This window comes from Passer montanus, unplaced genomic scaffold (assembly GCF_014805655.1).
Source record: "Passer montanus isolate IOZ18808 unplaced genomic scaffold, ASM1480565v1 scaffold118, whole genome shotgun sequence".
NCBI lineage: Eukaryota > Metazoa > Chordata > Aves > Passeriformes > Passeridae > Passer > Passer montanus.
The window spans coordinates 607,585-620,701 of record NW_024358500.1 but is presented as its reverse complement, the minus strand read 5'-3'; the positions used below and the strand labels follow the sequence as shown (position 1 = coordinate 620,701).

The 13,117-nt window shown below is 44.3% G+C and overlaps 1 protein-coding gene across 3 annotated transcripts in view; it reads right to left on the bottom strand.

Moving 5' to 3' along the window:
• MTOR (mechanistic target of rapamycin kinase) overlaps nt 1–12,906 on the bottom strand; it is a 63,864-nt gene extending 50,958 nt beyond the window's left edge. For 2 of the 3 annotated variants that reach the window (XM_039697444.1, XM_039697446.1), the window contains exons 1-19: nt 12,815–12,906; nt 11,688–11,851; nt 11,207–11,315; nt 9,666–9,898; nt 9,111–9,311; nt 8,252–8,386; nt 7,556–7,831; nt 7,123–7,231; nt 6,134–6,320; nt 5,823–5,951; nt 4,773–5,017; nt 4,378–4,593; nt 3,469–3,674; nt 2,844–2,966; nt 2,450–2,539; nt 2,270–2,362; nt 1,650–1,784; nt 1,188–1,317; nt 556–806 (exon numbers count right to left, since the gene is read on the bottom strand). In XM_039697444.1, the coding sequence (XP_039553378.1) occupies nt 556–806; nt 1,188–1,317; nt 1,650–1,784; nt 2,270–2,362; nt 2,450–2,539; nt 2,844–2,966; nt 3,469–3,674; nt 4,378–4,593; nt 4,773–5,017; nt 5,823–5,951; nt 6,134–6,320; nt 7,123–7,231; nt 7,556–7,831; nt 8,252–8,386; nt 9,111–9,311; nt 9,666–9,898; nt 11,207–11,315; nt 11,688–11,807 (2,988 nt within the window). In that variant the 5' untranslated portion in view covers nt 11,808–11,851; nt 12,815–12,906. Of the gene's footprint in view, nt 1–555; nt 807–1,187; nt 1,318–1,649; nt 1,785–2,269; nt 2,363–2,449; nt 2,540–2,843; nt 2,967–3,468; nt 3,675–4,377; nt 4,594–4,772; nt 5,018–5,822; nt 5,952–6,133; nt 6,321–7,122; nt 7,232–7,555; nt 7,832–8,251; nt 8,387–9,110; nt 9,312–9,665; nt 9,899–11,206; nt 11,316–11,687; nt 11,852–12,508; nt 12,758–12,814 lie in introns of those variants that run through there. The other variant, XM_039697445.1, reaches the window with a different exon arrangement.
• Nucleotides 12,907–13,117: the final 211 nt, after the last annotated feature.

The following is a 13,117-nucleotide window of genomic DNA, read 5'->3' as shown; positions in this document are numbered from 1 at the left end:
AAGCCCATCACCATCTTCACACAATTCTCATTTCCTTCTATAACTGTAAATTAAGTGGGAAGGAAGAGAAAGCACTGCTGTGGAATCACCACCCATGTTGCTCTAAATGTTAGCAGACTGTATCAAATTGATTTTTCCTTCTCAGAGATGAGCCGAAGCAAATGATTGCACCAGAAATTTGAAGAATCTACCCCTATTATTTAATAATACTGTTTGCCACAGAGTATTAACACAGAGATCACTGAAAGATCTGGAAGCTGCACAGATTTTTTCCTGAACAAGAACAGCTTGGTGAAAACACAGAATCAAATACTGGCCTTCCAAGGATTATGCTCAGAAGCAGCCATTTCAATGAAAAGCAGAAAAATTGTTTGCACTGGGCATTCCAGTAATTGCTCACAGAAGGGAAAAAGCAAAGCTGAACCTCACTTCTGCAGTGTGCTTGGCATCAACACATAGCACAGCAATGCCCAAAGCCAGTCACAGTCTCTTGGAGGAAATGGATTCTTAATTTCACAGAGTGGACCAGGAAGGAGTGGTCCCTGGCACACTCACCTCGCGGATGGCACCGTCACACACCCGTATTACATTGAGGAATGTTGGCATGACCTGGGGCAGGAACTGCACACACTTCAGTCCAAGGGATTTGAAAATAAAGGTGATGGCCTGAACTACCATAGTGTGGTGTTGGGACAAGGATTGGTCACGGAAAATTCTCATCAGTGCCACCATAGAGACAGCTGGATAGAACTCATCCAGAGGGAGGTTGCCCATGTTCACCAACATCTCACTGGTGCTGTAGTCAGCTAGGAGAAAGAAGGCAGTGTCATGAGCTAGGTATTAAAAGATCTTGAATATGGATTCAGGAACACCTCAGTGTAAGTTGAAAACATGTACACTAACAATTCTTTAAGAAGAGATCACCATAGAGACAGCTGGATAGAACTCATCCAGAGGGAGGTTGCCCATGTTCACCAACATCTCACTGGTGCTGTAGTCAGCTAGGAGAAAGAAGGCAGTGTCATGAGCTAGGTGTTAAAGGATCCTGAATATGGGTTCAGAAAGTGTAAGTTGAAAACATGGACACTAACAATTCTTTAAGAAGAAGAGACAAACTGGCAACAAAACAGTCAAGATGTGTTTATAAATCATAAAGCTATCTATCTGAAAGAAACAGAGATGCTTACAAGAATCCTGGCTGGATTTGGACTCCGAGAGGCTAACAGCTGAAGCATCCCGTGACTGATCGATCATGCCAATGTTCACTTTGTGTTTGTAAGGGTCCAAAGCACCCAGCAGCCCTAACACACGAATAGCCTGAAAAGACACAAAAATATTCATCAGAACTTCATCACTAAGGCCAAAGACAACACTCAAACCCCCATACTTGAAAAGATCCTGATGATTTAAGAGGGAAGATCTGGAATAGAAGTGACTACCTGGAAAAAACAGTCCTTTCCATCCAGCTTCTGGAAGCCACTTCATTGACCCAACACATGCACTCTCTTACTTCTGGTTATTGCATTTTGCTCAGTCACAACAATGTTCTATCCCTCCCTGCCTCAAGTGTATGCAGGCACATTTATTTGGCACCTCTCTCTTCCCCAACAGCTTTGCTAAGTGGTTGTGTGACAGTTTCATGTTCGTACCTCTCTGCGGGTGCCCTGGTTTTGCTCAGTCTTCAGGAAGTTCAGAAGCACCTCCAGCAACGTTGGGTACTTCCTGTATGGTTCTACCACATAACCAGTGCTAGCCACAAGCTGCCCCAGTGTCCAAAGAGCCACCTACAAAGAAGAAGCCCAAAGAAGATTAGTTTTTACCAGGGAATTTATCATGCCTTCTGATACATCAGTCATTCAACTTCTGTAATGTTTCTTTGAGCATTTAAGGATCACACTGCAAATCACAGTCCATGGTTGGAAAGCCTCTACAAAGTACATTTTTCTATAAGCAATAGTAAAGGAAGTAATAATCAACAATATCTCAGGCTGTCACAATTGTCCTCACTCAGTGGTACAATTCAAATAAACATTCAATTCAGTGAGTCCAAGCCTCCAAGCTTTCTTTTCCTTCTTGTTTTTCCTCTAATAGCTCTGAACTATGTCACAACAGACACTGTAAACCCTCACCTGTGTACTGTGAATGTAACTCCACCAGAGACTTGAATGATTTAAAGTTTCATTTTAGCAGCTATGATGGGATGGGTGGATATTTTGTTACAGCTATGGTCACAGCAGCTGTCAAGTTTAGCACAGTTGTAAACACTTACTTGTCTTTTAGCCAGCAGAGAGGAGTCCTGTAGCATGTCCATAATTATAATGAAGAGCTCATCCACCCATTTCCTCATCTCCAGCCCACTGACCTATTGAAAGACAAAAATTCATCCTTTATCTAGCATTCCCAAAACCTTAACAAGCACGGCAAAGAGGTATCTGCAGTATATCCCTACCTGTGCAAGCTCCCCTATTGTAGCCAGGACATTGTTAATCACACCTGGATTGGGATCTGGATCAGGATCTTTCAGTTTCACAATCAGTGCCTGGTGGATGACAGTGGGACAAATTAGGATGTGTTTAAAGAGTACTCAAAATTATCTTTCCTTTTGTTATACCTGACCCCACAATCACAGTAAGAATTTCAACAGTAAAAGAAACTTGGGTGTCATAAACATTATGCAAACCTGGACTTAAATTGGGCTAAACTGTCACTCATGTGCATTCCTGTGAGTAACATCTACACCAATTTGTTTTCTTTCCTGTTATGATGAAGCAAAGAACTGTAGCTCCTGAGGGTCACTTGCTGTGTCACTTCATTCCAAAGTCACCAGGAAAGAGAGACCCTACCTTCAGGATAGGCTCCATATAGGGACGGATGAGGCGTGGAGCATTGGAAACCAGGTGACCCAACATCCTGGCACTCTGCTCTTTGATTCTGCCCACACCACTGTGCTCCAGCTCTGTTAGAATCTGCACAAGACACAATGGAAGGAAGCAATCCGGAACAATAAAGGTAGGTAAAAATTCTTTGCATTTCCTTCTGTCACAACTCAGTACTTGTAAAAGCTGTTCTACATTTCACTGTTATCATTTATCCTAATTAAGCTAAAAATAATTAGCATAAAAGCAATGGCTCTAAAAATCTGTGTTTACAAAGAGGTACCACACATTCACCTGGAAGCACCACACAACATTTTTCCTCAACAGAGATGGAAAGCACTCTGGCATGATGACTTGGAGTGAAATAACAACTGCTATCCTTCCTTTCCTTTTTAATACACCCACAGAGCTTCAGTCCAACCACTGATCATGAGAAAGATCTGCTGAAACCCACTAAGCTGGGCAATAACACTTTTCCAAAAGAGATAGATTCCCTGTTCTCCATGCATTGACAGCTAGATAGCCCAGTTCTTTAACACCACCTTAGTCACAGTATCAATTAGTTTTCCCTGCAGGAATCCCTCCTCCTTACCTGGATTAGCATCTTTCGAAGGAAAGGCATGACAAAGGCAGGGTTCATGCTGCTCAGGCGCCCCACAGTGCAGATGGCCAGCTCTCTGATTTCAAACACTTGATCATTCAGGGCCACAAAAAGAGCTTGCAAGTTTTCAGCCTGGGCAAGGTGAGCATCAAACCGCTCATCCAGAGAAGCCAACACACAGAAACGTATATCAGGGTCTGCAAGAACACATTTAGTTCTCTTTAAATGCACTAAATTCCTGTCACTTGTTTTGCCTTTGTTCACAAAACAACCTCAAAAATTCTTCACAAGAGCTTCCCCAGGGCAAGACACTATATCAGAGTTTCACACACAAAAAACACGACAGGTCAGCCCAGAAATCTTTGTGCTGCTCAACATGCCTTAATAACCAAGTTAGTACAGTGCCAATCTCTTGCACCTGCAAGTGTCACTTCTGATGCTGTGTGGCAACCTGAGATAAGGTCAACTGAAAGAATAAAAAAATCAAGTACAAAGTTTCAACAAGAAGGACCAATTCCTTCCCAAACTACAAAATTTAAGGCTGTGACCCAGAACAGCAGCAAAAGGAGTCTCAGTGGTCTGCCTAGTTCAAAAGATTACCAAGGGCACATCTGGAACACTTTTCACTAGTGTTCTATTAATACCTCAAAAATCAAGATGTGGAAAAAGAAATTGGGAGACCTTTTTTTTTGATTTACCAAGAGTGACAGATTAAGTTCGGAAAAAGAAATTGGGAGACCTTTTTTTTTTTGATTTTACCAAGAGTGACAGATTAAGTTTAGTGGCAAATATGTTCAAATTCTATCACAAATTCTATTTCTATTGGTATCATCATCACCTGCTCGCATGATAAAATCAACATGTGGTAGGAGAACCCTTTTCTCTGAATCCCACACTAACCTGGGTCAGTTATTCCAACCACAAGCAGTTTGCTGAGGACATCAGCCACGACCTGCACTGCTGTCTGGCTGACCACGTGGGCATGGCCACTGATGAGGTGGATGGAGGGCGTGAGCAGGCGGGAGCAGGTGCGGGCTGCTTCCATGCGGATCTCCTTGTGCTCGCTGTTCAGGAAGTGATCCGCGCAGTGCCGGACGAACTGAGTCAGGGAGTGGCCTGAAGAGAGGAACGTGAGTGGTTAAACACAGGCTTACACCTCGATTACCAGTTTTGCCAGAGAACAGGAGTTTAAAGAACATGCTTTCTGATTTTTTCTGCTACTTGTACTCTACCCCAATGCCCCAGTTGTTTCTATCCCATATGGCCTTGCCCCCTGCTGCCTTACTTCATCTCACCTTCAAACTCAAAGCTGCCGAGTGTACGCAGGGCAAGGGTGATGCTCCCCACATCACTGGCCTCTGGGATGTTGGTGAGACTGGGGGAGGCCAGCTGGTGGGCAAGGCCCTTTGGCATGCCTGGATGTCGCAGAGGTTTGTGCATCAGAACGAGAGAGAGCATTTTCAGCAGCCCATCCTGGATATCCTTCTTCAGCTGCGGGATCTGACGGCTCAAGTCGTACAGCACAGCTGTTAGAGCAGGGCTGGGGGCAAGAAGCAAGCAAAAGTCATTAGAAAAGAAACAATGACGTGCATATTTCACCTTTTTATTTATTTATGCCTTTGCCAATCACAATATAATTGTGGGCACTCATACAGGAGAGCAACACCTGCAAGCAGAGCACAAGGTCCTTGTGTGAGCTGAGGCATGAAGTGACCTTCCTGTATAAACTGGGTGAGCAAAGTCCCAGGACTGCTGCACACATCACTACATGAGCCAGTGCTGCTGTAATACTGTTACAAATCTAAATGACTCCTTACGCTTATGTTTTTTAAACAAAAATTCACTTCTACATGACAATATAATTTAAACAGCCTTGTGCTACCTGAAAACTTTCTCCACACCTTTCCATACTAACAACTTAATTCCTCCAATAAGAACTGTCAGCCACAAAGGTGAAAGAAGCCAGGAACAAATATTCAGCACTTCAGCACTCCTTCTCTGCCAGTATGATGTGCCACAAGTCTGCTGGCTATCAGATGCTCTCAAGAATTTCACAGGTGGCTGCCAAATGTGTTTAAATAGTGGAAAATAAAGGAGACTACTTTTGGACTAGCTGTTCTATAACAAGATTTCTTTACTGAGATATGAATTCTATTAAATAGCAGGTACATTAACAGTTAAAACATAACCAGTCTTTTTAAACAGCTATAGTGATCTTCTGAAAGCTCACTTATGTTAACTTAAAAGCAATAATCATCCTTATCAATCTGAAAACTTTGAAGATCTCACTCTGTACGGCTGACAATGCCATTCTGCAGCTAACAGCAGAACAGATTTATGCTTACCTCAGGCCTACAGCCAGCATAGGTTCCAAAAGCTCTTTGATGTCCTGCTGGATACTGGGTCCCATGGCTCGTGCCAGCATGCTAATGCAGGTGAAGACTGTGGCATCAACCTGCACAGACTTCTGTCTCCTGGAAAAGGACCAGAAAATTACAAGGACCTGCAATTTTTCAAACATCTTTCCTCATTCTCCTTCTGTGTTATCAGTCTTACAGAAACACTTCTGACATTAATACAAGAATTTGATCCCACATTACAAAAGTTATATAAAGAGCAAGTGTTTCCATTTCTCCTCCAACTTCCACATACTTACTTGTGGGCAAAGTCCTTTGGGGGAAGAGCTGCTTTTATGATTTCAAGGACTTTTGGGAGGTAAGCTTGAAACTCAGACCTCACTGCCACAGAAAGCAAACCCAAGGCCTGGAAGGCTGCTGTTCGCTCCTTCTCCTTCTTCACACAACTGAGAACATGATTCATGGTGTCTGGAAGATACTGGTCAGCTGCCCACAAGAGGAAACAATACATATATTAGAATTCATTTAGGTTTATACAGCTGCATAACATTTCCAACTAAATCTTTATAAGTGTAAAACTAGAAAACAGACATAGTGACATTAAATTTGCTGACATGATCAGTGGCAAACATGTCACCATATAATAAACATTTCAAACTACAGAAGGCTTTGTTTTAAAAAAGAAAAATCACCAGAACAAAAAAGCTATAAAACACCCACACTGCAACAGGTTTTATACATATATAAGATCCAAGCATCTTGGTTTCATAGTGATTGATTGGAAATTTGGAATAATTAACATAAAAATTGTTCCAAACCACTAAGAGCAGCTTGGTGACTTGCCTTCAACTCTGATACTCTCCTAAACTTGTTTGATAAATCAACTAAACTGTTTTAAAGCTGGTGGGTATTTCCTAGCACATGCAACAGAGAAAAAGGAAGAGAACTCTAATAATATTTGGCATATACTGAGTCAGAGCATGAGAGAATTCTACCATAAGTATGACATATTGAGGAGAAAACAGAAAAAGGAGGTTTTTATGTCTTACGGTATTGATCACCAAATTCTGACAATAGATTTCTATTTATTTTATTCATCAGAGCAACACTTTGGCATCAGCCATCAAGTCACACCTATTCAGAAAAAGACATTCCCACAGAGGAATGTGCTCATCAGACAAGCACCATGTCTGGTGTGCTGCACAAGTTCATCTGGGCCAAAGAGATCTGGAGAACTTCCAGCCCAAATTCAGCAATATTTCTAACATCCAACCATTCATCTTGTCACCTGTGAACGCTGAAGGGCGGAAAGCGGCCAGTCGTGGTAGCAGATTGAGAACTGTCATCTGGATCAAAGAATTTTTGCTGGTTCTGCACTTGAGAACCCACTGGCAGACCTGGAAGGAAACAGATTAGTCTTTAAAGGATGACCATTGGCAGTAACACACAAATGTCTATTACCTGTGTGCTTTTAGGCATTCTACTAACATTTGGCTTCAGAGTGCTTCAAAGAAAAGGATAATCAAGACTGCTTCTAAAGGAAATAAATCATTTGCCCCAAGACAGACAATAACAAAGCCACAATACATGTAAATAATGAGTTTTGAAGGCTCAGTTCAATACTAGCTGATATTGCCTGCTAAGCAAAAACACTGAGTACCATTCCTCTGCAAGGACAGATGTTAAGAATGTGGCAGACAAGTTGAAGAACAAATACACACCTGATCAAATTTCTCTTCCATCAGATCCCTGCAGCATCGACTTTCTACCAAGGTAGATTTTACTGGGACAGGTGAGGTTGCGAAACCCATAATTCCTTGGTGAGCACTGTACCCCAGGAGACCAGCCAAAGCATTTGACTGAGAGGGCTGAAGAGACTGAAAGCTTGTGAAGGGAGTGATGTGGCGAGGCTTGGTACTGAAGCCCATCAGGTCTTTGCAGTACTTGTCATGCACAAGCTGCTGCTGAGTGATCTCTTCCATCTCCTCTCTAAGGCGCTGGACAAAGTAGAGAAACATTAAAAAAATAAAAAGTAAGATACTCTCAGTACAGTATTACCCAAATCTCCTGAATAGCATCCTGTATAATCAATATTCAAATAGCTCTAAAACATCAAGAGAGTAAAATCCAGCAAAAATATTTGAGTATCTAACATGCAAGAGAGCCCTCATTCCATAGAAAAAATATTTTTCATGGTATTTAATCCAGTTAATAGACTTTCTGTTGGAGCTTATGACCTCCTCAGCCCAAACCTGTCCCTTTTGTTTCTCTAACACACATTAATGCTTGATTCCATGTTCAGATGAGTTTTTCACCCAACAACTCCATTGCAACACCATGGGGTATCTCCACAGACTGCAGAGTTGCTATACACTCTCAATCAATCCCCACGATCACCACCCTGCTCCTTTGCTCACCTCTCCCTCCATGCTGCTGATCCTCACTAGCTCATTGAGGATCAGTAAGGCACCGTGGATTCGGTCATCACGATTCATTCCTTTCTCTTTGGCCAAAGTCTCATCAAAGCCCTTCTCAGCCTCTTCATATGTATGCTTGGGGGAAAAGAAAAAAATCTCAGTGACAATGCAGAAACAAAGTCTGTGGAAATGAAGTAGCACTGCCAGTCAACAGTTACTGACATTCTGAATTTTCCAAGAGTTGCCACAAACCTCAACAGAGTAATAAAAGAAGTATAACACCATAAAATTCTGATTCACCCAGAAGCTGTGGACTCTGCTGCAGAGCATTTTCAGCAGCACTAATCAAACAGCATGGTACCAGCTTCATTGCTACCTGCAGCATTTACTTTATTACAAGAAATCCAAATTCATAACATTTGACTGCACTGTTCAAAACTTACTTGATATCACCAAGCTTGAATTCACATGACAATGGCAGCAAAGCAAAGGTTCATACAAAAGAATTCTTACCTTTCACACATATATTTTATCTACACTAATAAAACCCTCTACTACTAAGAGATGACACTAGATTAATTGCATGGCTATAAAACTAGGTCAGGTTCAACAGCTGAAGATGAGGTGCAGATAGAACAATGTAATCTTGAAGGAGTTCAATCTTGCTTACTTTTGCAGCAGTAGGCTAAAGGAGCTACTCACTTTGGAAGCCATTATATTTTCAACCCTTTCAAGGAGAGGCAGTTTTTTACTGACAAAAGTGACAGGTTCTTAGCTTAGCCAGCACTTCTGAAAACTGGCACTTCAACATGTGTATGCATTATAAAGGGGCTGCTTCAAAACAAAGTTATTTTCTTACTCTGTACCACTGGGGCTTCTGCATCTCTTTTGGCTCCCGCTGCGTGGTAAGGATAAGGCAGGCTCTTAAGGCAGAGACAGCTCCCTCTCGGATGGCCTGTTTGGGATCCCACACAGCCACAAATATATTGTCAAAGAATGGCTGCACTTGTTGGAAGAAGAAGGTAGGCACGCTGATGGCCAGCTCACGCAGGACAAGAACCTGGACGTGGGGAGGGAAACAGTAACAATGTGAAAGATGAGCACACAGAGACAAACCTCATAACTTTTACAGTGTAGTATCATTTGTTTAGACTGTCGATGTCTGTGAGCTGTTTCCATCCCCACAATCTGACAATTCCTAGCATAACAGTGTCTTGGTCTTCATTAGTCACTGGGCTAATGGAGAAGCAATGAAGCAGCACGCTGTCTGCCATGAGAGCATTACAGATTCTCAGAGATGGACTGGCAACCATTCCCATCCTGACCAAAGCTTTTCTGCAGATTTCTGTGCACATTTCCTACCACTGTTCACTAATCCCAACTATTTCATGACAACAAAAAAGACATCACTTACAGCTGCATGTCTACGACCTTCATTCCTGTCAGCTCCCAGCCACTCCAGAGCTCGTTTCACCTCAAACTCCACATACTCAGCTGTGAAAGTGTCACCAGCCATTGCAAGCCGCCCGATGGCCTTGGAAGCCATCTCCATTACCACAGGGTCATTGGATGGCAAGAGGTTCCTCAGGTAGTTGGCAAACCTGCCGATACGGGTGGCATTACCTCCTTCAACACCGATAAGACTTGCTGCAGAGAAAGGGAGCAAGGCTGCAGTTTTCATGTGCTGCAGTTCTCCCCAGAGTCAGTGAGGCAGACAGTAGGTAATCCCTGGGTGACAGCTAGTATTCCCTTCACATTCCTTAAAGATTTCCATTAAGCCCCCCTAAAAAGCCCCTCTACAAATCCACAGAGGAAAAAGAAAAAATCAAGCACAGTAAAGGGCCACCATTCTTTTGAGCCTGAACTTTTTAAGTGAGTAGAAAAATGCATCTGGTAGCCTCCTAAATTTTCCCCATTTTAATTTTAGAAGAGGAAAAAAAATAATTCACCCTGGGATCACAGACCCATTTCTAACAGAAAGACATCCATCTGCATGTAACTGCTGTAGCTAGTCCACCTCACATGTCAAAGACTAAACAGACAAGGAAATGTTCTCCTCTTCAGGCCTAGAGACAGTCTTTCCTGCAAAGGGTGGAGGCAATTCATCAGACACCAGCATGGCAGAAGCTTTTGTTGCCAGTGCTGGGTTGTACTTGTTTTGTAGATAAAGAGGCCATAAGTGTCCAGGGCTGTCAAGCTGGCACTTTTCAACATCACTAAATTCACAAAAGAACTTGAATGTGATACTGTCAGCATAAGACCTGATATTATCAATAAAGATTTCTCTAAGGGATTTACACTGCCTTCAAAAACAAACACATTGGCTCTGGATGATTATGTCTATGAGCCTAAACCATACACATCTCTGGCTATTTAAGAAGTAACTGCTACAGTACAGCCTACTTGCCTGGAAGGCAAAGTATTTACACAAGCTGACTTCCCCAAGAGTGGGGAAACAGGCAGCTCTGTAATCTCAGAGAGCACACAGCCACTAATGGAGAGGCTGAACAGAATCAAAGCAGAAGCTCTGTGAGCCCCTCTTGGGGATGGAAGCTGCTGTTATGGAGCCAGGTAAATTTAAATAACACAAATCAATCTCTCCAGATGGAAGAGAGTTGAGAAAGTCAGCCTACCATGAAACATATAAAGGGGCAGCACAAAGTGCTCTCAGCTGAGCTCCAGAACAGAATTGGCATGTGCTCAGCATTCACATTTGATACTCAACTCCCAGAAGAGCTCAGGGCCCATGAAGTACCAGGTTTTCAGCCACTCTCAGTAGCTCTCATGCTGACACTTCACACAGATTTCCAGAGCCAGCAACTAGAACACACCCAGTATCCTGAGCAGTCAGCCATCAGGCCCCAACTATAAAAGCTCATTCCTTTTGAAAAGCTGTCCCTAAAGACAGTTGCATGAAGAGAAAACTCAGCAGAAGCATTATGCACTTTCACTTACCTATAGCCAGAATTCCACCCTTCCTTTCATTTGCATCAGAGCTAGAGACCAGCTCAAATATGTGATGGTTCAGCTGATCATAAAACCTGGTAGATTCTTCCTGACTCATCTGTAAAAAAAAAGCAAAAAGCTCAAATCACCTTCCAGCTGAGTTCTCTCTCTCCCTCCTGCTCCAAAACCTCCATAAAGACAATGCTTCTTATGCCACTTAAACAGAAAGAAATTAAATCAACCATACATTACAAGCTCAAAACAGTTTCCTTTATTTGTGACCAATATGCAGCAAGTTTACTTATTCTGGTACTTGCCTACCCCCTTGTGCCACCAACTTGCTCACCTCTCCTACATGCCAGGGGGCAAAGATAAACTCTCTGCTGTGCCTCATCTCCATTTTCCAAAAATCTCCACTGCCAAGGCACCCAGGTCATGACTCCACACTCCCAAGGCACACAGGATAAATGCCCCCACTGGCAGCACTCACCTCACGCAGCTCCATGGTGACATAATGCTGCAGGTCCTTGGCAGCCTTGGCCCTCGTCTCCTCGCTGCGACTCTTCAAGCCGTTGGCAAACTGCTGCAGGATGGACACAGTGCCCGACATGGTGCCAGTGTGCTGGGCCTCAGGGGCATCAAGTCCTGTAAGTTCTTCAGAGAGACACACTTCTTACTGCTTGAATTGAAATCTCCGAGCTTCTTTCTTAAGGCTGCCCCTCCTGACTGTTCCCAAAATGCCCATAAAGATGCTGTGTTGGTAAACCATAAAATGACAGGTAATGACTATATTCCTCAGGCATTGCACTCCAGGACAAAACTGTATCACCACACACCATGACCCCCAGCCTATTTGCTCTCCAGTTCCTCAAACACCAGAATACATTACAGTAGGCCAGGTCCCCTAGGGGGATTTAATCCTAAATCAAGGGTAATGCAGCAGTTGAAAACCAGCAGGGTGAAGCTAGGGTTTGCAATTTCTTATAATAAGTAAGCACAACCATTCCCAGGATTGTATCACTATCATATGCCCTCCCTGAACACTTTCATCCAAGTTTCTCCACAGAAACCTCAGCGTTACACCAACACAAGGAAGACACAACACTGGCAAGTGTGACATCCTCCAGCAGATATTTAGAGATGGGCAGTCCAGTTATAGCAACGCCAGTCATTGCAACACGGGGTTTCCCAGCATAACACACAAACAAACTTTCTCAGGAGCCTTTCTTCATGTCAAAAACATTCCAGATGCTTGACGCCCCCCCAGCCGCCCCGATATTCAGATTCTGTAAGACCAAACCAAGCACTAACACCAGAACTTCAACTGCTTCTCCCCAAATATTCCACGCAGACATGCAGCGGGACCACAGGCGAGGCGGCGGCTGGCAGGAGCCCAGGAGAGGTTCCCCGCATCAAAGAACAGCGGCGGGGCTGCTGCTGCCCATCCACCCAGCCCGGCGGCAGCTCCTGGGACTCCCTCAGGGCCGCGGACCCGGCAGCCCCGAGCCGGGGCAGCCCCGCAGGCCGGCAGCGAGGGCTGAGGCGGGGCACGGCCGGCGGGGCCGCTGAGGGGAAGGGGAGCCGATGATGATGAGAGGCACCGCCGCCCTCACTCACCCGCCGCCGCCTGCCCTGCTCCGGGCCCCGGGCCCCGTGCCTGCCCCGCCGCCGCGCCCGCAGCGCCGGCGAGCCGCTGCTGGCCAATAGGCGCCCAGGAACGCCGTGATCGGCATCACGTCTGGCCAATAGGAAAAGGGAAAGGGGGAAGAAGCGCACAAAGCCCCACCCCTTCCCCAAGGAACCGCAAGGACAGTCGCCTTTCGACCAATCACCAAGGCAATAGTGAGTGAGTGGCAGCAGATCTAACCAATAGAATGGCTGGGATTACTCAGGAGTCCCGCCTTCCCGATGCCGGCTTCC